Genomic DNA, 22,623 nt, shown 5'->3' with positions numbered 1-22,623 from the left:
TGTCATTACTCATTATACATAGTTGATGGTTTTCAAAAGTATATATATTTTTAAAATAGTAGATTGGCTTTTTAGACATTTTTCAGTAGGGAAGTTGCCAAATATTTGCATTCATTTGTTTTTGTGTCCAATGTTTAACAAAAGATTGCTCACAACATTGGTAATCGATGATCTAGGTCTAGGACACTGGATCGGCAGCCATGGACCCAACAATCTGGTATCGGTTGCTCTCCATTTTCACGTTTTGGAGGTATTGAGGTATTGAAACCATAGCAAAAATGTGAAGCACCACAGCTGAAAAGTAAAACAAAAAGTACATTCGGTATACAGGGATTTGTATAGATACAGTTATAGATTATAAAGCCTATTTGATTAATGTGATTTTTAGGTTCGGCTTGTATTTTAAACACTTCTTACAGTAGTGCAGTGTGCTATAAAAAGCTTTTTAAATGGCATATACTGTATGTTTCTCATCACTCAAAAACGTAAAAGTCTTACTGTACTGGAAATATATTTGATGCATGCAGGACTGTACTAGGTTGTGCATCAATGCTTCACATCTCGGTTGCATGATATTAACATGAAAGTATTTTGTGATTATTTTGCTGAATATAGAAATGGACCTTAATGGCCGTGGAGACAGATTTCTCATTACTTCGGGAGACACATTTAGGAGAAGTAAGCGATGCAACCCCCTAAAACACCTTTCCCTGTAATAGAAAAATGGGTGAATAATTCAACAGGTGAATAATTCCACCAGGGAGCATGGAGTTAAATCAATCATGCTTTCACTGGGGTGTTGCTTATTCTCTGAACACCAGCAGCAGAATTGGATGGCTTCTCCCATGGGCTGTGACCTCCAGTCATCCATGTTTGTCCTGATGCCTCTGTATGTGTTGTTGTAGTGGTGGCTCTCTGGGTGCTTCCTCCTCCTTAGCAGTCTGATGCATTGTACGCAAAGGGTGGCACTAATGCCACACCTGTCATCCGACGGCAGCAGCAGCAGCCACCCAGCCAGACCTACTCTGAGGCAGCTATAGCCCCCGCCCCTGCCTGGCTGCCCAAGTGAAGCCCTAATTTAATATTGAAATAAGGGCCTGGTGAACAAAGGAGTTGTTAAAAAAAAGACTGAGAAAATTAAATCAAATCGATGTTATTTGTAGGCCTATAGCACATTTAAAAACGACTCATCGTACCAAAGGGCTTCACAGGTCAGAGAAAACAATACAATACAGTGCAATACAATACACCACTGTAAAATAAAGCAATAAAAACAATTAGTTATGGTACAGTAGAACAGAAAAGCATTAAGAGCAGTTTAAAAGCAACAAGGCAAACATGTATGCATAAAAGTGCAAGAGCATCAGGGGGACTGAAAGGCTTGTTTATAAAAATGTTTTGAGCCTGGACTTAAAGCTCTCAACGGAGGGGGCAGATCTGACAGCAACAGGAATGCTGTTCCATAATGTAGGAGCTGCGACAGCAAAGGCACGGTCGCCCCTGAGCCGCTGACCTGAGGGTCCTAATGGAGGAGGGATATGATAGGAGGTCAGAGATGTAGGAGAAGGCCAGTCCGTTTAATGCTTTGTATGCAAAAAGAAGGGTTTTGAATTTAATTCTGAACCGGACCGGCAGCCAGTGGAGAGAGGCCAGGATAGGGGTGATATGATCTCTCCTCCTAGTGCCAGTCAGGAGTCTGGCAGCCACGTTTTGCACCAGTTGGAGACGGGATGAGGATGACTGGCTAATTCCAGTGTAGAGGGAATTACGATAATCTAGACGTGATGATATTAGTGCATGCCATGGATGACTATTTCGAGGTCGTGTGGAAAGAAACGGTTTAATTTTGGCGATGTAGCGGTGGTGGAAAAAACTGGTTTTGACTATGGTGTTAATTTGCTTGTTGAATTTAAAGGCGGAATCAAAAAGCACACAGAGGTTTTTAGCAAGGGCAGAGAGGTTGCCAAGAACATTTTTTATTTGTGGACCAAATAATACTATCTCAAATGTACTGTCATCCAGCTTTTGATGTCAGTGAGGTATTTATTTAGGTTGATTAGTGTGGAGTGGTCTTTGCATATAGAGGGAAAACAAGATGGGGCCTAGGATGGATCCTTGGGGGACTCCGCAGGAGAGGTGGGCAGGTGGAGAGGAGATGGTACCCATATTGACAGAGAAACTTCTGTCCGTAAGGTAAGATTCAAACCAGCCCAAGGCTGTGTTTTGGACCCCAGCATGGGACTGGAGGTGGTGCAGTAAAATGGTGTGGTCCACGGTGTCGAATGCTGCGCTGAGGTCCAGCAGCAGTAGGACGGCGCAGTCCCCAGCGTTAGCAAGAGATGAGCAGGTAGTTTTGTACCTTCAGGAGAGCTGATTCTGTACTGTGGACGGGTGACTCCAGTGTCAGGGCAACCCTCACCTGAGAAATCTATTATTAATCTGAGAAATTGCATGGCACATTGTAAAATCCTCAGTTTTAAAGCTGAAATCACAGAACCTTTTTGTGTAAATAAAACATTTTTCACCATTCTGTAATCTGGCAGAGTTTGTACAGTATACATGGAGTACTGCAGTGGTCTCCCTACTCTTCCATTGAGAAATGCAGACCCTGTGTTCATGTAGAAGCTACTGGTTTGGTATTGCCTGAATCTCAAATCGCAATATTTCAACTGCCCAAGCATCTTCTTCACTGGTAGAAATGTCCCCTTCCATGTCGGAGTTCTGGGTTTGAATCCCACGAAGGACATACATCTTATAGATTGCAGCTATAATTTTACTCTGAGAGTATACTTACCGTATGTAATTTAGGCTTAACTGTGTAGCCTACACAGTCTGAGTTACAAATGGATACATCAACACTGAGGATTTTACTGTGCAGGGCCACCTTATAATTGGTGATTGTGCGTGACAAGAGCACATTTTAAAAGTTTAATGAAGGTGGTTGTTTCTGCTCTTTGCTCTCATTTGTCTGTCTCTAAGGAAAAAGGGTGCACTGCTAGGGTATCTGCCACAAGCTGTTATGATGTAGTTGGTTGCATACTATAGTTATGTTGCTGCTGTTGCTGTAAGTATCTATGCCTGAACAGGATCTGTGCAGTGTTTACAGTTTGAGTTTACTACAGGAGTAGCTGGATATAGCAATGTATAGCATGGTTTACTTTACGGACTGCTTCCTCCGCATTCAAGTGTAAGGTCAAGCATATGGTATCTTAATGACTAAAGCTATCGTCTGCAGCAAGGAAAATCATTTATGTCAAACACTGATAAGATGAAGATAGAATATGTCACACACTGCTCTGTAAATGTCTTTATTTTATGACATTGTGGCCAGATAAGAGGATTGGATTCTGTGATCTGGAAGGCTGCACGGCTGTTACTTAATTATGAGGCAACAGACTACTGACAGTCATAGTATTTGCCCTTTGAGCAGGTACTAGGCAGGCTTTTTATCAGGTGAAACCTGACATACAACAGGCCCGTTTTTAATAGAGACCTAGTTATGGTGCCCTAGTGACCTAGTCATTGACTGCCCACTAAGCCAAGGGTATAGTGTGAAACACCGCCTAAGCCAATGGTAGTCTGCATCACTCGTAGGGTGGCCAGACGTCCGGTTTCACGCCGGACAGTCCGGTTTTAGACCCACCTGTCCTCCTCCCACCTCAACCTCTGGCCGGACACATAATTGTCCGGTTTTTTGTGATATACAGTGCTTGTGTCATTTACGTCGTCTGCCTGGGTATTAAAATCTCCGCAGCGCTGCTCAGCTCCGCCTCCGCAGCGAGCCGGCCACACTGTCTTAAAAAGAGAGAGGCTAGTGGAGACGTTAAGAGTGTTGCCATGTCCGCTTAATTATAAGCGACTTTAGGCTTGTTTTATATAATAGGCTACTAAGTCTAGTCAGGCTTCTTTTGGGCTTGTTTTCATAGACATGGTTGCTTGGTTCTCTTCCAAAACTGGGCAACACTGCCAGTGGGATGGTCGGTTTGTTTGTTGTGCTCTCTCACAATCACTTTAGTATAGTTAATGCAGAGACAAACAAACCAAATATGCCGAAATGAAAAACTACATTTAATGAGCAATGGAGCAAGGAACTCGACATCATAAAGACAGGGAGGCTGTGTGAACATATAGGCTACTGGCATCATTCTATGTCCCACACCGATGACCATAAAACTGTATAAAAAAACCCACAAGAAAGAGATTAAACATGAAACATATCTAAACATGAAATAAAATAAATGTATTCTAAAATGAATGGCCTTTGTGGTACCCTATAATTTAAAAAGGTTAATTTAATTAGCAAATATATGTTCTCTGTGGACATAATGCTGGAGATGATGGTGGTGAAAATCAGGTGCAATAGTAGTAGTAATAATATGAATATATGGGGGGGGGGGGGGTCTGGGAGGGGGGGGGGTCGGGGGAGCGAGCCCCGCAAAAGTGTCCTCCTTTCTGAGGTCTTGCAGGTGGCCACCCTAATCACTCGTGTAGCCAATCACTCGTGTAGCCAATCACGTAGTAGCGACCTAGTCATGATTGGCTGCCCACTAAGCCCTGCCCCGCACCACGGAAGTCTGGCAACACCGCCTGCACCGCAGCTAGTGCCGGCCACTCTAAGACCGCAGCTCGAAGCGACAAGTAGCTAGCTGCTAATGATATGAGCTAACTGCATGGACAGCAGCAAAGCCACAACAAAACACAGTGATTGGACCACGAACAGAACGTCAGAAACGAACGCAAACAACGGCCGTGAGGTTGTTACACAGAAACATACACGTTACAAAAATAATAATAATAATATGTAATAATTATAATATGGTGGGGGGGGGGGGGGGGGGGGGGGGGGAAGAATGAAGACAGCGCTTGTTTCACCTGACAAATATGACTGTCATCATTTCTTGTTTATTTGAATTCTGTGTTATTGCCCATAAACCTGATCTGGGCAGTAGTTTTTCTGAACATTCTTGCTTTTTGTTTTGTTGATGTGTTTTTATCTAGTTAGTGTGAACGTGGCTGTTTGACATTGCATTCTATTCCACTGTCAGTGAGAGATGTTGGGAATGTTCCTCGCTTGGCATCCATGTCCCAAGGCAGCAATACAGTCTGCACATCCTGGGTGGAAGGACGCTGTCTCTACCTGCCCCCCTGTGCATTCCAAGGAGAGGAGTTGGAACTCGCCTTGTCCTCCACTCTGCATTCCTCAGCCATGACTGAGCTCTAACAAACCTGGGAATGCCACACACACACACACACACACACACACACACACACACACACACACACACACACACACACACACACACACACACACACACACACACACACACACACACTATGCATGATTGTACTCACCTGGCTCATTCCTTTTTATTGTGTCACCGTAACCTGATTCACAGTATATTCTCTTGGACAGGATTGCATGCCAAAAATAGCCAATCTCAGAACTGAGCTTGTAGATCTGTTAAATTCACTCTGTGATGGAGTTTAAGGTGAAAATGCACCCGCTCATAGTTTAACACACTTGCACAGCTGTGTTTAACACAGATATGTCATAGAAGAGTGTATAGCATTTCTATTTATCTTTTCAGTTGTCATGGTTGTTCCCCCACCCCTCGCGGCTGACTATCAGATCAATAATATTTGGGCAGCGGAGAAAGAGGATATTCTTAAGTGGTGCAACCACTTCATTAAGTAGCTTTGTGTGTGGCTGCCTGGCTGGGTCTGAGCACGAAAATAGCATTTGGTTGGTTTTCAAAACCAAGTGTCACTGTTGTGCAGCCTAACACACACACACACATACATATTAACTGTATGATGATTGCAGGTGTATCAGTACAGTAGAGGGACCCCCCAGGGACCCCCACACGGTAACTCTGTCATTTCTCGACCGTTTCGGACGCGGGGCGGCACCCCGGGCGCGTTCCTGCAGGCCTGGAAGTTCCGGGGACCCCCCGGGGACCCCCACACGGAGTTGCACCACTTACTTCACACAGGTGTGATTTTCCTCTTCAGATGACACATGGCTGATAGATCCCTGGCTGCTGGAGGAATTGAATTCCTTTATTTTCGTCACTTCCCTCTGGAAAGCTCTTGAGAAAGGATTCAGGATTCGAGAGCAGGAGAGGGACATAGAGAAGATGGATTGAGTGCAAGCGAGTGAGATTGAGTATAAGAACTCGGGGAAGGGAGAAGAAAGCTAAACCCCTTGAGGATTATCTTTTTTCCCCTTCCCTTCCTCCATCCAGCTCTCCTCGAGACTCCCCGTTTGAACACATGACCACAGATCATCGGTCTCGCTGCACATAATGACCATATTTAGATGAGCGGATGGAGCACAGGAGCGGTGCTAGACAGTGGCAAGAAGGGGAAAGGAAGCCAATGATATTGATATATACAGTATATATACTGTAGGCCTAAAACCAGAGCGCCAACTCAAGAGTAAAAATCTAGAAGCAACATATGCATGTGTGTGTGTGAGCAACGGTAAAGCAGTAAACCAGTCAGTCTGGTGTTTAATACACCCCAGAGGAACAATATGGGGCTTCTCTCAGCACAACACACAATACACTGCAAACCCGGAGGTCCTTTCACTGCAGTCCTCCTGATGCTATATGGAAGCCAGAGATGCTCCTGATCTCCCCCAGCTTTGCAGGAGCAGCGACACATGCTGCAGCTGTGCTTGTTTATGTCCTATATTTATCATCAGCAGCATTGGGCCTCGGGTCATAAAACAAGACACGCTTTTCTGCAAAGTTTAATTTGCACCTTTCCAACAGTTGCGTCCATTTTTATGTTGAAATGACACCAAAATGGCTCGGCGTTTACACTCTCTTATTTTGCTGCGTCATTTTATATTGTCCAGCTGTTTCTTACCTGTTTTGTAACAACGAGCCTGATGAGGTAACTGGAGGAAATGACTGTAATGCCTCTGTCTGTCTCTTTAAGCCTCACTTGTCAACACCCAGTCTAGGGAACGGTTGTGAGGGATTCACCCAGTCGTGTTCTCTCATGTTTTGTCTTAGGAAGTCTCCACTGGCCGTGGTGATCTTCACAAAGCCAAAGAGTTTAGGACAGATACACATTTACTTGTAACCTTGCAGCATTCACCCGTGTGATGCTCAGTCTAGATTGCTCCCCCACCACAGCGTGGGAAATTATTCTGACTGGCATGGGACTTGCCATGGAAACCCAGTCTGTGGAGGGATGATTCAGCCAGAACCCAGAACCCAGAACATGGAAGCATGGGGCTGTTTCTGTGTGTGTGACTCGGAGAGGTTTGGACTGGTCCAGCCCGTGCAAAAGAGGATGAAGATGAGGATGCCATGTCTGCAGTTCTGTGCAGTCGTAAGATTCTGTCTCTTGCTCAGTCATATTTCAATGTTCGTTTTGTCCCACAATGTCCCACATAGTGCTACCAGTGTGGAAATGGAGAAGTGGTGTTTGAGATAAAGGGCTAAGTGTCATGAAGAGAGGAGTTGATTACAGTTAAGTTAACCACTTAAGCCCTATTTCGAAAAGGAAAATAGGAAATGGCTGTCGATTGGCTATTTGGTCAAATGTAAAAAGTAAATATATTTGTCTGTGCATTGTCTGTGCATAGTTCACAATATACGTAACTTTTCTGGGCTCAGCAAGAATATTTTCTTGCTGAGCCCAGTACCAAAATAATAAAATTGGATCAGGGTAGTTAGTAAACAGAAGGTGATCTGAGAGCATCCGATTGCTTTTAATCAAGTATCAGAGTTAAACAGTCTGTCTTTCTCTGCCTCTTTCACTCGCACGCGCGCGCGCGCACACACACACACACACACACACACACACACACACACACACACACACACACAGGGATAAGGGATCGCACCTTCTGCTCCTATTATAAAATATATATAAAAGTGAATCACTGAAAGACAACGTGATGGAAAGAATTTCCCCAGGTGTTCTCTGCCTCTCCCTTTTCTCATCTTTCTCTTTAATTTCCCTCCCCCCAATTAAGTGAAGTGTCAGAAATCCCACACCATTTCCAGAGACCGGAGCCTAGCTCTTCTAATCTTGTTTCAATTTCCCAGATAAAATTGCTGCTTTGTGCTATCTTTTTCCCCCCTCTGGAACAACAAGTACCCTGTGTGTCTCGGAGTTTGTTGCTCCTGGAATGCTTAGAATCACCTCCATAGCAACGGCGAGGTGTATATGTATGTGTGTGTGGAGTGGTAAATATTGACTCCAGCACCTCCCTGTTTCTAACCCCGTGTCTGTCTGTGACAGGAGGAGCACATGGGACACACACACACACACACACACACACACACACACACACACACACACACGCTTTTTAATCCTGAATTAACCCATTAGGCATTTTTACGATTTTTCAAAAATAGCAGACCTACAAGCTCGTAGCGCACCACACAGTGGCGCGTTATGAGCTTGTAGATCTGCGATTTTTCAATAGCTAAAGTATTACATAATGCTTAGTTAAAACACCAAAAGGGGTCCACGGCCAAAATGGGTTAAGCAAATGTCTTGCACAGTAAAATTGTAACAATGACGTGTACAAATGTAAACAAATAGGCCTATATGGGTCTGTTTGGTTACAATTGTAAATGGATATAAACTGGACCTAACTGGATACATTAACATGCAGATTTTACCGTGTACCACCGCTGAGGGCTTATGTTTACCCTCAGACCTCCAAAAGTGGAGGGGCTCAGTGGGCTCAGAGGAGCCATTTCACGGGGTGATAAGCGCGACTCACACACAGCCCAGTGTGGACAGTACAGTATAAGTTACAGCACGCGAGAGGCTGCGCATCAGTAAATCACATTGCGTTCAGGACGTGGCCCGATGCACCGAGATGTTGGCCTCCCTCAGCCTCTTTGTAATTATTAACAAAATGAGTAACTGCATTTTCTACGGGAACTGCGGAGTGCGGACGGATATATGTCATGTCACCGCGAGGCAGTTGGTGAAACCGTCGCGAGGGGGAAGGGGTGTGTAAACATATATCCCGTCAGCCATTTCCTCATGCTCTTGTTTGTAGAAGGAGAAGAGAAAACAAGGCTCGAGCTCGACTCGACTGTATATGAGCTTTCATTACAGTAACGGTACCATTATAGAATAGACAGGCAACCAGGAGGAACTCAAACCTTTGAGCTACTTCCTTCATTCACTTTGTGTACAGGTGATCTTCTGCTTGCGTGCGTGTTCAGTTGACCGTGCCCCTTTTTAACGGATTTGTTGAGACAGGATGAGAGATGCGGTTGCAGGGGGTGCAGCAGCAGTCTGACTGGTATATCCAGTCTTGTTGTTTCACGTCATCTTGCCGTTTTGGTGAGCAAGACTGAGGAATTGATGTTGATAATCTGTGTGTGGAAAAAGCAGGCCTGGATGACGCTGCGATTGGAGGCTGGTGACGCAGGAGACCAAGCCCCACCACGTTTTCCTATATGTACTGTAGTCATTACTTTGAGACGGTATAGAAGGAATACATATAGCCAGTGGGCCGACATCAGGATCACATGCAGATACAGGTGGCATAGACACATGCACAGAGTACATACAGTACACATACTATATGCTGTACATGCACACACATACTGTACATGCATGCATGCACAAACACACTCATGCAGGTACTGTACACCCAAACATGGCCTACGACTACTAATGTCTTCCCTCTTTTGGCTGAATGCTGACACGTTCCAGCTTTTGCAGAGCAATGCTGAAAGAACCAGAGGACTGAATTCCTGCCAGTCCTGTGATGGTCTGTTAAATCTGCCCTCTGATTCTGATGTCTAAAGCAGAGAGACACACAGCAGGGTACTTTACCTCTGAATCAGATGGCTAAAGCATAGTGACACAGCAGGGCTCTTGGGTAGTTTGACCTATGCCTATGAGTTTTTCTTCTGATTTTGAGAGCCACTGTGACCGATGATTTGACTGAGATTTTTTCTATTTCGATTACGTTATAATTTGCTGAATTCGAGACCATTTATCTTATAAGCAAATACATCAATAAACATAATCAGAGAAATATCCTTTAACTGAAAAAAGAAAAAAGATCAGCTTGTCATTAATATTCAGACCGTAGGACGTGTTGTACAAACGTCTAATCCAACTGATGGATCCAGTGGATGTGTACACAACACACATCCTAGCGCTTTTGTATCGATATTCGATATAAAAAAAAACACGGCCCGGTTCTGGCGAGACGGCCCGGTCGGCCCGCTTCCGAAATGGTTAAGAAATGACAGAGTTACCGTGTAGGGGTCCCGTACTGTACTGTACTGTCTCTGTACTGTCACTGTACTGTAACACCCCAAATCATCATATATACAGTTAACATGTATGTGTGTGTTAGGCTGCGCAACAGTGACACTTTGTTGTGAAAACCAACCAAACGCCATTTCGTGCTCGGACAGACAGACCCAGCCAGGGACACACATAGCGGTCTATAGGAGTGGTTGCACCACTCAAAAATCGGAAACAGCAAAAAATGCAGATCTACCTGCTCACAACACATATCATGCATAATGACAATTTGTAGATTTAATTGGCTATCTCTTCACTACAGTATGTACGGCAAAGTACACTGCATAAGTGGTTAATTAAATAGCCTATATTAAACTTCAGTATATGAAAATAATATTTAACTTTGATTAGTCACATAATCAAAGTTTTATTTATTATTATACTTAAATAAAATTGGGACACAGTCACATTGCCTGCAAAATAATGGACGATAATTTGTCCATTAATTGGGGTCTAGTCTTGGGAAGCAGGTCGTTTTGTGATGTAATCGGTCAGAGCCACACTTGGATACTGCCTTATGCAGCTGTCTTTGCTGTTCAAACTTTGGGATTACTGCGGTAACGAAACGTGGTGCTTTTGTTGCGTGCGGCAATGTAAATGCGGCATATGAGATATTTGTTTGAACTGTCCTCCTGACTTTCACTTGTATTACGTTACACTAGGAATTCGCAGGCCTGCGGTCGCTCACTTCTAGTGCCACGCGTTGCCATTCGGACGAAGGAAATTGCGGGATTTGACAACCGTCCACTTCCTTTTTTATCTCAGTTTTAGAACCCTTTATCCCATTCTGACCTGAGATCAGATTCATACGAGGTTTCCGCCGGACACACACTGGTCTGATGAACCCATTCTGACCTGAGATCAGATTCTAAAAATGTCAGTCGCTCTTCGATTTAAAAAAAAATAGCAGACCTACAAGCTCGTATCGCGCCACTCGGTGGCGCGATATGAGCTTGTAAATCTGCTATTTTTAAATAGCTAAAGCATAACATGATGCTGACACCAAAATGGGTGCCCGGTCAGAATCGGTTATTCTGTCTTGCACATGTAGCAGCGGATGTCTGCACAACATGGACACACCCACACCCAGGGGAAATAATATGTCATAAATTGTGTAAAGTGCTCGAGGATCACCATTAATAGTTACAGTACATTCGAATACATACAGTAAGTATTGAGTGTACAGCACTGTACTACTTGTACTGTACTGTACTGTATGTTGATGTGTATTCCATATACTTGAAAACTGTAAGTGACCATTAATGGTCAATGAAGGCCTTTGTGCAAAGACGGGAGCAAAGGTAGACAGTCCAAAATGTCAAATGCAATTATGGAGGAAATGTCGGAGTGTATTTGTATCTGTACTGTACTAACTGTACTGTACTGTACAGTGCTGTACTGTACTACTACTAACTGTACTGTACGGTACTACTCATAATGTACACTTACTGTACACTGTACTGTATGCCTGCTGTAGGCGTGCAGTACACATGCTGTACGGTACTGTACTCTGTAGTGGTACTGTATGTGTACTGTGCACGTAGTGTACGCTGTATTTTGTTCTGCACTCGTAATGTACACTGGTAATGTACGGTACTACTCATACTGTATGCATACTGTACTGTCCACTGTACTGTGTGTCTGCTGTAGTTGTGCAGTTGGCGTACTGTACTCGTAATGTACTGTGTAGTGGTACTGTGCGCGTAGTGTACATTGTAATCCCACTGCACTCGTAATGTACTGGTACTAACTGTACTCTGTAATGTACTCGTACTGTACATGGCCTGTAGTCTGACTGTATGTATGTGTATGTATATATTAAGAATAATACTGTATTGTGGCAAATGTAAGACGACTGATTATAAGATGTTGAAAACAGTGAAAACAAGAGACAATGTGGTGTGTAATGAAGAAAATAGTGTTTTCACAAATGTGATGAGGTCACATTAAGGGCAAGTGGCTATGGCCGTTTTTTTGCCCAAGGAGTGTTTTTCGTGAAAAACTAATGCTTGAATTTTTTGCCTTTTTTATATAGGTTTTGAATGGTATACCCCAAGGTTCAAACCCCTGAATTTACAATGATCCAAAATGTATATAATAATCCATTTTTAATGTGATATTTGGATGACCCTGAGGATCATAAAAAAACATTACTATTGCAATTTATTTTGGGTCACGCCCTTTTTGTCTTAGACTGGCCTGCCCTACAGCAGGGAGAGCACTATGAGCATTCCTGCGTTGTTGCAGCTGGCAGGCAGGAATGAATGAATGGAATGCTTGTCCCTGGTGTTGGAAAACGCAGAGGTGGAGTGACTGACGTCAGAGCACGGAAATAGACGGTACTTCCGCGCACTGCCCATAGGGGCGGGTCTATGACCGTACACACATGTCGAGGACGGTGACTTGAGCAGTGGATTGTGGACAGTGCAGTGGGCCGGCCATAGAGTTCTATGGGGGCCGGCTGGAGAAATGCAGAGGTGTAAGGAGTGACGTCGGAGGCAGTGTAGCAGTGGTAAATGGGTCTTCTGCTTGGCGAGCACACGTGAGGGACGGTGAGTTGGGCAGGGGATTGTGGACAGTGGGTAAACTTTCTCATTGTATTTTAGAGGCATGTATCACCTGTCCATCTATCCTCCGCACGCACGCACGCACGCACGCACGCACGCACGCACACACACACACACACACACACTGTTATTCTTTTGTTCACTTTTAATTGTAATGTTACTGTTTACAGCAGTGGTTCTCAACCTAGTGAAGTGACAATTTTAGGACTTTGAACACCTTCTTAATACCTGGAAAAAGACCATTACTGCATCAAAAGTAATCAATAAACTATAATTGGCTAAGAGAGGCGTTGTGAGCCGAAAATTGAATGTGTCAACTCCTACTTTTTTATGTAACCTTTTATTTAACCAGTAAAAACCACATTGAGAGTCTCTTTTACAAGTGTGAACTGGCCAAGAGAAGAGGCAAAATAAGTGACCCAGCTCTGCCAGCAACAATAAATACAAGACGATAACAATAAGAAGCTCAAAGGGAGAACAGGAACGTCTAATAACGCAATAATAACAAATAAAGGCTAAATATATAAAAACTAAGCAACGGAATTGGCTAATAAACTAAAAAGCAAGAGAACCAACATTTGCTATACATGAAAGCAGGAGCAATGTTTGGGAAGCGTGCCCATGGCGATCCTTTTAAAGCTCACTAGGGGAATCACAGAAGCCAGTTTGAGTTTGGTCTGTAGGTCATTCCAAAAAAGCCTTGCTTTTTTTCCCAGCCTCAGATTTTGTTGGGGGCACGCATTTGATCTGAGTTTGAGAGAGTTTTCGACAAGTTCAAATTTAGAGCAAATAAAAGTGGGAGATTACCAAGAATGGCTTTATATGTGAGAATATACCAATGTAGCAACCTGCGAGACGTTAAGGAGTACCAACCCACTAGGGCGTACAGATACAGAGTACAGTGATGAGTCCTATAGACCGATTCCGTAGCGATTTCATGGTCGCAGCCTACGTATTTCCTGTAGGCGGACTCGACATAGCTGCGGGAGTAAAACCCTCACCAGGCGCGCCTCTTCCACTACAGTGAACGGCAGAGTGACTGATGTTAGTTTGCCTCAAACTTTACTCCTTTACCTGCTTTTTTACTAACACTAACATTACAAAGATGCCTAGAACATCGACATGAACCTGTGTAGTTTATGGCTGCTCCAACAGTAGTGACAACATAAAAAAAAAAAAAACGGAATGTCAAAATATCCACTGTGGTGGCGGAGACCAGAGCCATTGAGTAATGGTTGAGACAAAGCAGTGAAGGGTCCTGAAAGATACATAATTTCAGTCTTACCCAATACCCAATCTTTCTGTTTTATGAACACAAGGCTGCTGTATTTTATACCTCATACTAAGCATTTAAAGTATGAGGTATAAAGTACAGCAGCCTTGTGTTAATAAAACAGAAATATTTGGTATTGGGTAAGACTTGCGTTATGTATCTTTCACTGCTTTGTCTCCACCATTACTCAAAGTCTCTGGTCTCCGCCACCGTGGTGGATATTAGACATTCCGTTTTTTTTTTTTTTTATGTTGCCACTACTGTTGGAGCAGCCATAAACTACACAGGTTAATCTCGATGTTCTGGGCATCTTTGTAATGTTAGTGTTAGTAAAAAAGCAGGTAAAGGAGTAAAGTTTGAGGCAAACTAACATCAGTCACTCTGCCGTTCACTGTAGTGGAAGAGGTGCGCCTGGTGAGGGTTTTACCCCCGCAGCTACGTCGAGTCCGCCTACAGGAAATACGTAGGCTGCGACCATGAGACCCGCTACGGAATCGGTCTATTGGTTGGTTATGAACCTCAATGCAGCATGAAACAAGGGGTCAAGTTTGCTCAGAGTTGAGGTACTAGCAAAGTGGTAGACAGTATCGCCATAATCGAGCTGTGACAGGAAGAGGCCTGTAACCAGATTTTTGCGATAGCATTAGCATTAGAAAAGCAGGACTTCATTCTGTAGAAGAAACTCAGCGTGAACTTAAGCTTTTTTGCCAAGGCATCAATGTGGTGTTTGAAGTTTAACTTGTTGTCCAACCTGATCCCAATATATTTATACAAATCATTGTCAACCCATTCAATGGATACTCCATCCAGAGTGGTGATGTTACTTTGAGGGGACATTGACTATAGGCTATTTGGAGAAAATAGCATGGCATTGGCTTTGTGGCCATTTAGTAGAAGTTTGCTATTTAGCAATTCATGTATTCCAAGCGCTTAATATCAGGTTGAGGGGTCCCCAGTTCAAATATGATTATTTTGGGGGTCACAGCCTTAAAAGATTGAGAACCACTGTTTTACAGTATGTACAGCAAAACAAAAAGCATTGATGTCACCTTTTTAACCCATTTTGGGCGGGAAGCCCTTTTGGTGCTATTGAAAAATAGCAGATCTACAAGCTCATAGCGCGCCACCGAGTGGCGCGCTATGAGCTTGTAGGTCTGCTATTTTTGAAAAATCTAAGAACGACATAGAAACATAACCTTTTGCAGAAAACTGTCATTCAAACAGACATTTTTAGAATCTGATCTCAGGTCAAAATGGGTTCATTTCAGGGAAGCGCAGTTTGATATGCATTAGGCCACAGACCACCTTGTGATGCGATTACTTTACCTAGAGGATGTACAAATTGAACCAAATGGTTCCTAATTATCAACCATACAGCTGGAGACCCTTCAAGGACCCTTGCAGGCCCCTATAGGTCCAGACCCTATGATGAGAACCAGTAGGCGACAATGTTATATAGCATTGCAATGATATTCAGGATCATTTAGAAAGATCACAATGTATCCCAGAGGAGCAGAGATATTTTCTTTCCCTCTCACATTCACAGTAATGGACAATTCTTGTGGTATTTCAGCTTAGGGTGTAAAACAGGGTGAATGTCAGAGGAATAGTACGAGTGCTGCTATATAATCCCCTTTCACATGGCCTCAGTGATCTTTCATCATGGGTGTGAAAGGGGGGAATAAGGTCTGTTATTACACAGACAAACCTGTTATGCCGTTGCAATTACTAAATTACAATGCAACAACATTTGAACCGCAACGTGTAATTCCAGCAATTATAGTGTTATTGTGAAAATGTGTGACCTTTAACCTGTTGCCAAAGGCATAAAAAGTGAAAGGTCATCTAGTGCAGGTGGAACTGTCTGACCTTGCCAATCCTCTTGTTGGACTACCAGAGACCAATAGTAACAAGCAGGCATCTAGTGGAGGTGTTCAGACAGTTCGTCTGAACATGCCAATCCTCTTGTTAGACTACGCAACCAATAGTAACGCAGCACAAAGGGATGGGCGCCAGAAGTAGCTGTCAAGTCAGAATTCAAGCTGCAACTTGCCTCCTCACGAAAGCAGTTTCACTATCTCTGCCTATTCTGGGTTTGCTAAAACGCTCATGGTGTGAAAGTCTCTCACATCCGACATGATGAGGTCTGATTTAACCATTGAATTCTATTACTTCCTCTCTCTCAATAATGGAGGTTTCTTTCCTTGTGTTCAGTTGTCATGTTAAAGTGTCTGACAGTGTGCGGGACCCTTCCTTTGTTTTTCAAAGATAACCTTTTTAAAATATTATTAAAAAGAAATGGGAAGACGGGTAGGATAAAGGGAAAAAAACAAGACAACAACATTAAAAGACTTCTCACAATTTCACATTCAACCAAATCCTGTGAGACTTGAAGGATTTGAAATCCGTTGCCAGATCTCGTGCATAATTAAGCAACCCCCCCCCCCCCCCCCCCTCCTGAGGTATTTTCATGTAACTCTGCCTCACAAAGAGCAGGTGCTCATTGCTTACTGTATCATGGGCCTATTCTGCTTATTTATTTATTTTTGCGGCTTACGCCTTTTATTGATTTTTGAAGGGACAGACAGTAGGCTGACAGGAAACGGGAGAGAGATGGGGGGATGACATGCAGTAAAGGCCGTGTCGGGTCCGGGAGTCGAACCCGCGGCACACTGCGACTGGATTACCAGTCCGGTGCCCAGACCGTTACGCTACGGCCTGGGCCTATTCTGCTTATTTTGCTTTAATTTTTATCTTTTGTTTTGAAGCACTTTGGTCAACTCTGGTTGTGTTAAATTTGATTTGATTAGGACCTAAGCTAGTGTGCCCCAGCCTTGCTAGGTGATTGCTGACACATGGGTTTATATTGGCATAAATGCAGCATATAGAAATCCCCCCAGACACACACGACATGAGGCATGGCAGTTTCCGACTCTGTGACTTCCTTTTATTTCTATATTTCCCAGTGACTGCTAGAGGAAGGAGGAATGGAAACGCTAAGGCCTTTGCAGTCCACAACCACAGGCCACCTCTGTGTCTTGCGGACGCCGCCTGCTGAGCGCTCACAATGGAGGTCTTTATTTGAAGCCGAATGTGAAGAAAGACCCTCATTCCTCAAAGCTCTGTTTTCATGTTTACAATTTTTCTAGTTCATTCATCCTGTCATGAGAAGCTGCTAATTTTGTTTTATCAAAGGAATTCATTTTTATGTACTGTATGATTCCTCACCTTCATTTTTCCATTTGATGTCAGAAAATCGTCATTGTCTGTGTGACACTGCTATAAGCAATAAGCAATAATATGTCAACATTTTAATTACCTTTTATCTTTATTATTTTTAGGTATTCATCCAGCCAGCAATAAGTAAAACCCCCCCAATAAAAATGTAGTCTCTGTGACACATCTAGGGGCTGCAATCTGCATTCAAAGATGTTCCTAGAAGCTTTGTCATTGGTCGATTTGCCTGTCTGCTTTCTGATTGGTTAGTCAATGCGACCAGGTTTATTTCGACCAATGACAAAGCTTCTAGGAACATCTTTGAATGCAGATTGCGGCCCCTAGATGTGTCACAGAGACTACATTGTTTTTGGGAGCGTTCTACCCATTGCTGGCTGTCTGACTACAAAATAAATAAATAAAAAGATGGTCATTAAAATGTTGACATATTATTGCATATAGCAGCTTTAAGGTGCCGTTCGTTTAATCATTGTCTTAAACCCTGGCCTGGCATACTTCTTCTGGGATTGTCATTATAGGCGAAAATCTGAAAATAGCACATCGACAGGCTCACGACTCGTCGCATCAGCTATTTACATATATTATTATTTAAAAGAAAAAGGGGATTTTAATTTAAAATGTTGATGTTTTTGTTTGTTTTTATTTTTATTTTTAAAGTAAAAGACATCTAGCAAAGGCACTGGGCTGGGGACTGAGATGAAAAGCTTTATTAACCATGCAACCAGTCTGCAGGGAGAAGATGAGCCCACTGTGCCACCAGTTGTCTTTTAGCCTGGCTGCGGGTGTCAGTGAGTGTCTGTTAACTGTGACTGTGACTGATACACTTAGTGTGATGCTTTCCCCCATTGTACTCTGGTGGAGATATCGACCCTTTGCCCGCATTGACCCCTCCTCACTACCTCCTCTCTCCGCTCTCTGTCTCTACTGTATGTCTTATTTTTGTAGATAGATACGGCTTCCTCTTATAATATGAACTAGTTGGTACACACAGTAGCTGGACAGCAAAAATTGCATTGCAAAGTTAACTCCGCCTTCCTTGATTAGAGGGAAATAATCAGGACTAATGTGGGATGTAATAAATGGACCGTGAATTACTGTCTGGAATTCACACCATGTCTATTTGGGTTATGTTTTATTATGATTGTTTTTCTGTCTAAAAACTGTGAGTCAAATGACCTGGATATTCTGTGCTTAATGTCTGCAAAAATGAAAAGAAAAGAAACTGCTTACTTTCCCCCCTGAAAGAATCTGGTAGACTGCTGTGAACATCTAATCCATAGGAATCCCCTCAGCTGTCTGATAAGGCACAAGAGAGCCTCCTGTCTCCCTCTTCGCCTCCTCCCCGGCGTCGCTCCTCCTGACAGCCTGTCGTGCGTCGGGATGAGGAGGATTGAGGTGGCGGGGTGGTATATCTGACAGACAGCAACACCTGACAACACTCCACTCGTTTCCCTTGTTGGAGCGTTCTTTTTCCTCTTCTGTACAGTATACGGTTTCCACTGTACAGTGGTTATGTTACGTTCCATAGACATCTGGGCATGTCTCTGTCCCTGAAAATGGGTGATTCAGACTGCTGCGATATTTCTCTGCATGCACCATTCTAAAGCTTGAAAATGAATGCTGTACTATGCTCCATTATACAATGGTATCGCACACCAACAGGAGCAGACCTACAAGCTCATAACGTGTCGCATAATGTGAAGTATTGTATAAAGTGGCTTAAGGATTTTGTCTCATCGCAAATCTTTGGTCTGAACTGAACTAGGCTTTAGGCTGCCAGCACTGGTGTGTGTGTTGTAGTGTAGCTTGTCTGAGCTTAAAGACGCATTAATGAAACTGGCCTCTCATGCAATAACTGGCTCCAAACCTGGAGCCAAATGCCAATGGGATGTTGTCGGCGCATGACAGTGGCTGCCTGTGAACAAGCGAAACAACGACATGGCCATATCTCCTATTGCCTTCGGAGCTTCAGAGCCGAGGCTGTACAATGACAGTGAAAACCCTGCAACTTGGGGTTTTCTCTAAATTCTGTAGCTATGTGACCATGATAGCAGGGGCTCCGGTCCCTAAATTATCCCCTGGCTTAGTCTACTTCCCTGTGCTGAGATGTGATTACAGAGGTCTGAGATGCTTCACGTGCCCGAGTAGGGCGGAGAGACTTGAGAGGGTTTAGATTTTTTTTACCACATAGTTTAAGTTATACCTCAACAAAATACAAAATTCTCGTGTGGCTTACCGTAGTGTACAGTTTGCAGAATGCCGAGTCGTGTCGAGTAGAGTATTAATTTAGAGCATAGCTGCCAACAGGGCTACAGCACTTAGTCCACAAGGTCACACATTGGTTCTCAAAAAAAGATTGAGAATCACTGATATAAAGGTCTATGTTGGGAATGTCCGGTTTCCCCATTTTAAACCAACTCCTACGAAACATCATTACGCCTAACAAAGACTCTGTGTTTGTCTCTCAAGACAGATTGTTGACAATTCAAGGAAAAGAGGGCACTGTTCCTTTATTTTTTGACGATGGGTCCTTCTTTTAGGCTCATGCTATGACACCGGAATTTAGTTGTGAGTCATATGCATTTGTGTGTGTGTGCATATTTGGTCATCTGTGTGCGTGGAAATTGCACATGTGTATTGTGTATGTCGGCACGCGCACGCGCGTCACATGCTTTTCTGTGTTGGTTTGTGTGTGTGTGTGTGTGTGTGGTGGTGGTGGTGGTGGGGGTCTGATGTCCGTGTGGAAAATGGGGTGTGGCAGCTGCCAGACCATCCTTTGGGAAGTGCTGGTTTGTGTGGTTCACACATGACCCGGCATCTCTGTTGGTTCAGAGCCGTGGTCTCCAATCTATCTCTGGTTTCTGCATCTGGTCTTCACACAGTGAGAGGAATTTTCTCCGGAGTTTGAGATTTGCTATTCTTAGACGATGATGAAACGTAGAAGCAAGCCCTCCTTTTTTTCCCTAGTTTTTTTACAATAATGTTATATTCTTTATCAGGACTTATATGCCAACTTTGTGCCCTTGTTTGTGACTATCCTATAGGCCTGTCTAGGCCATGGGGGGATCCAAGAGCAAGCCCAAGGACGTAGGCCCACGCACCCGTAGTCTCGATGGCAACCTCAACTCCGGAGGAGGGGCCGGGGGATACCAGGCCAACACCACCCACCAACAGCAGTCCTTGTCCCCCACCAAGAGCCCTACGGTGGACGGAGGAGGACTCCGTACCTCTCAGCCGACGGGCAGCGGCGCAGAGCTTACCCTGTTTGGGGGCGTGGACAATAACGCCGTCACCTCACCCAACAGAAGCACCCTAGGAGGTAGGAAAGGAAATTATCGTGTCTAATCTTAAAGGAGAATTCCATACTAAAAGGCTTTCTTACCTTTCTTTGTAGTTGTTGTTACGTCCCCACCAAAGAGGTCCAGGTGTTATTTCGTGCAAAAGCTCCTTATTGGCTATTTCCCCTACCATAAGCCCTAAATTAATTGCATTGAATTGAATGGGAATTGAATGGGGCTATCAGCTATGGGGTGTTGTCATGTTGTGCTAATTCGCTTATTTCCATCACTCAATTTTTTTTTTTTTTTTTATATATCCTCTCTTCATAATGTAAATAATATCCCAAGCGGCACACTTAACTACTTATTTCGATGGAAATAAGCGAATTAGCACACCCCATAGCCCAATTCAATGCAATTCATTGAGGGCTTATGGTAGGGGAAATAGCCAATAAGGAGTTTTTTTTTTACACAAAAAAACACCTGGACCTCTTTGGTGGGGACGTAACGACTACAAAGAAAGAATGGAAAAATGGAATTCTCCTTTAACGAAGTGCCTTTTTATTCTGTCTTTTTATTGAAAAATGACAAATAACTAAAATGACTTTTTGTAATCCCCTCTCTTTTCCAATAGGGGGCGTGACAACCTTTGTGGCATTATATGACTATGAGTCTCGAACAGCCTCAGATCTGTCTTTCAGGAAGAGTGAACGACTACAGATTGTGAACAACACGTAAGGAAATTAAATACAGCAAATAATGTACAGTAGACTTACATTTACGCCGTTCCTATGGTTACAGATGAGGCTATCTTGCGCGTCTGATATTGTTTCAGTGGGAGTTGTTTTGTTTCGAACTGACAAGTTTCTGCCTACTTTCTTTCTTTCCTATTCCCAAAAGCACTACCTGGCTGATGATATTTTACTGGATAGATAACCAACCACAGCAAGGATGTTGCTGTTCTGTTGTTATTCTCCTGCAGTCAATTTTCCTGCAGATCGTGTCCAAAACAATATCCCAGAAATCCATACCATGCAATCCTAATTTGTTTTCAAAGGTGGGGCTTGCTATAATCAGTGGAGCTTCAGTCGACCATGCTATGCCACTGAACCCCCAGTTGTTACGTGTCTGAAAACAAACCACTGACCTAGAAGGCATGAGGCGGAGGACAATAGTGGATTATTGGTGCATCTGGCCCTGGAGGCAGAGGCCTGGTTTGTTATTAGGTCAAATACACCCAGACTCTGTGAACTGACTATAAGATTAGTGAACCCATGTTTTACGGCTCGCCGCGTCCAAATTAGTCCATCTTTGTCTTGGCTTTCTGATTGCTATGCAATGCATGATGGTAATAATCCAATGTATCACATTTACAATGGGTGTTATGCTAGCCTAGGCTTTTGTTATGATTATGAGGCCCCCCACCCTGTACCCCCTTTGTTTTGTTCTTAATAACCCCCCCTTGCCTCATTATGATTTCTGCCTCCTGCCGCCTACTTATGTAGCAATTTAAATATTTCAGTATTGGCGTCATACATTAGCTGAAGCATATGTAATAATTGCTCCTGGAATAATAAAAACAGGCTGGCCCTTTGGGAGTTGAAAATTTACATTAAGCTCAAGTATTATAGTGCTTCTACTCGTGTTACAAATGTGTATTGTGTAGTCTGCCATTCTGCGTCCGCTATAAAACATGTATCTATCTCCAACCACTGCCTTCTTTGCCTTCTCCTTTTAATCTTTCTCTTCCTCTGCCTTTTTCTCTCCAATCGCATGTCATCACATTTGTATTTTAGGAGGAAGGTGAACTGCAGGTTTGTAAAGCTTCTCTTGAATTGTATGTGGCTATGCTATGCTTGTGTTCCTCCATTTGTTTCTCTCTGTGTTATGCCTGTGCACTAAATCAACACTGCGTTAAAGCCACACAAGACCCCATAACTCTGCTCCAAGCTCCTTTAGT

At 43.5% G+C, this 22,623-nt stretch overlaps 1 protein-coding gene across 1 annotated transcript in view; it reads left to right on the top strand.

The window, feature by feature from the left end:
- Positions 1–22,623, top strand: part of src (v-src avian sarcoma (Schmidt-Ruppin A-2) viral oncogene homolog) — a 41,742-nt gene that overhangs the window by 4,815 nt on the left and 14,304 nt on the right. Inside the window, exons 2-3 of the mRNA XM_083770242.1 lie at positions 20,430–20,704; positions 21,298–21,397. Coding sequence (XP_083626368.1) covers positions 20,443–20,704; positions 21,298–21,397 — 362 coding nt within the window. The 5' untranslated portion in view covers positions 20,430–20,442. The remainder of the gene's footprint in view (positions 1–20,429; positions 20,705–21,297; positions 21,398–22,623) is intronic.

Source organism: Protomyctophum parallelum, assembly GCF_964188405.1.
Source record: "Protomyctophum parallelum genome assembly, chromosome: 7".
NCBI lineage: Eukaryota > Metazoa > Chordata > Actinopteri > Myctophiformes > Myctophidae > Protomyctophum > Protomyctophum parallelum.
The sequence above is the reverse complement of the archived record's forward strand: the minus strand, read 5'-3'. Positions and strand labels throughout refer to the sequence as shown.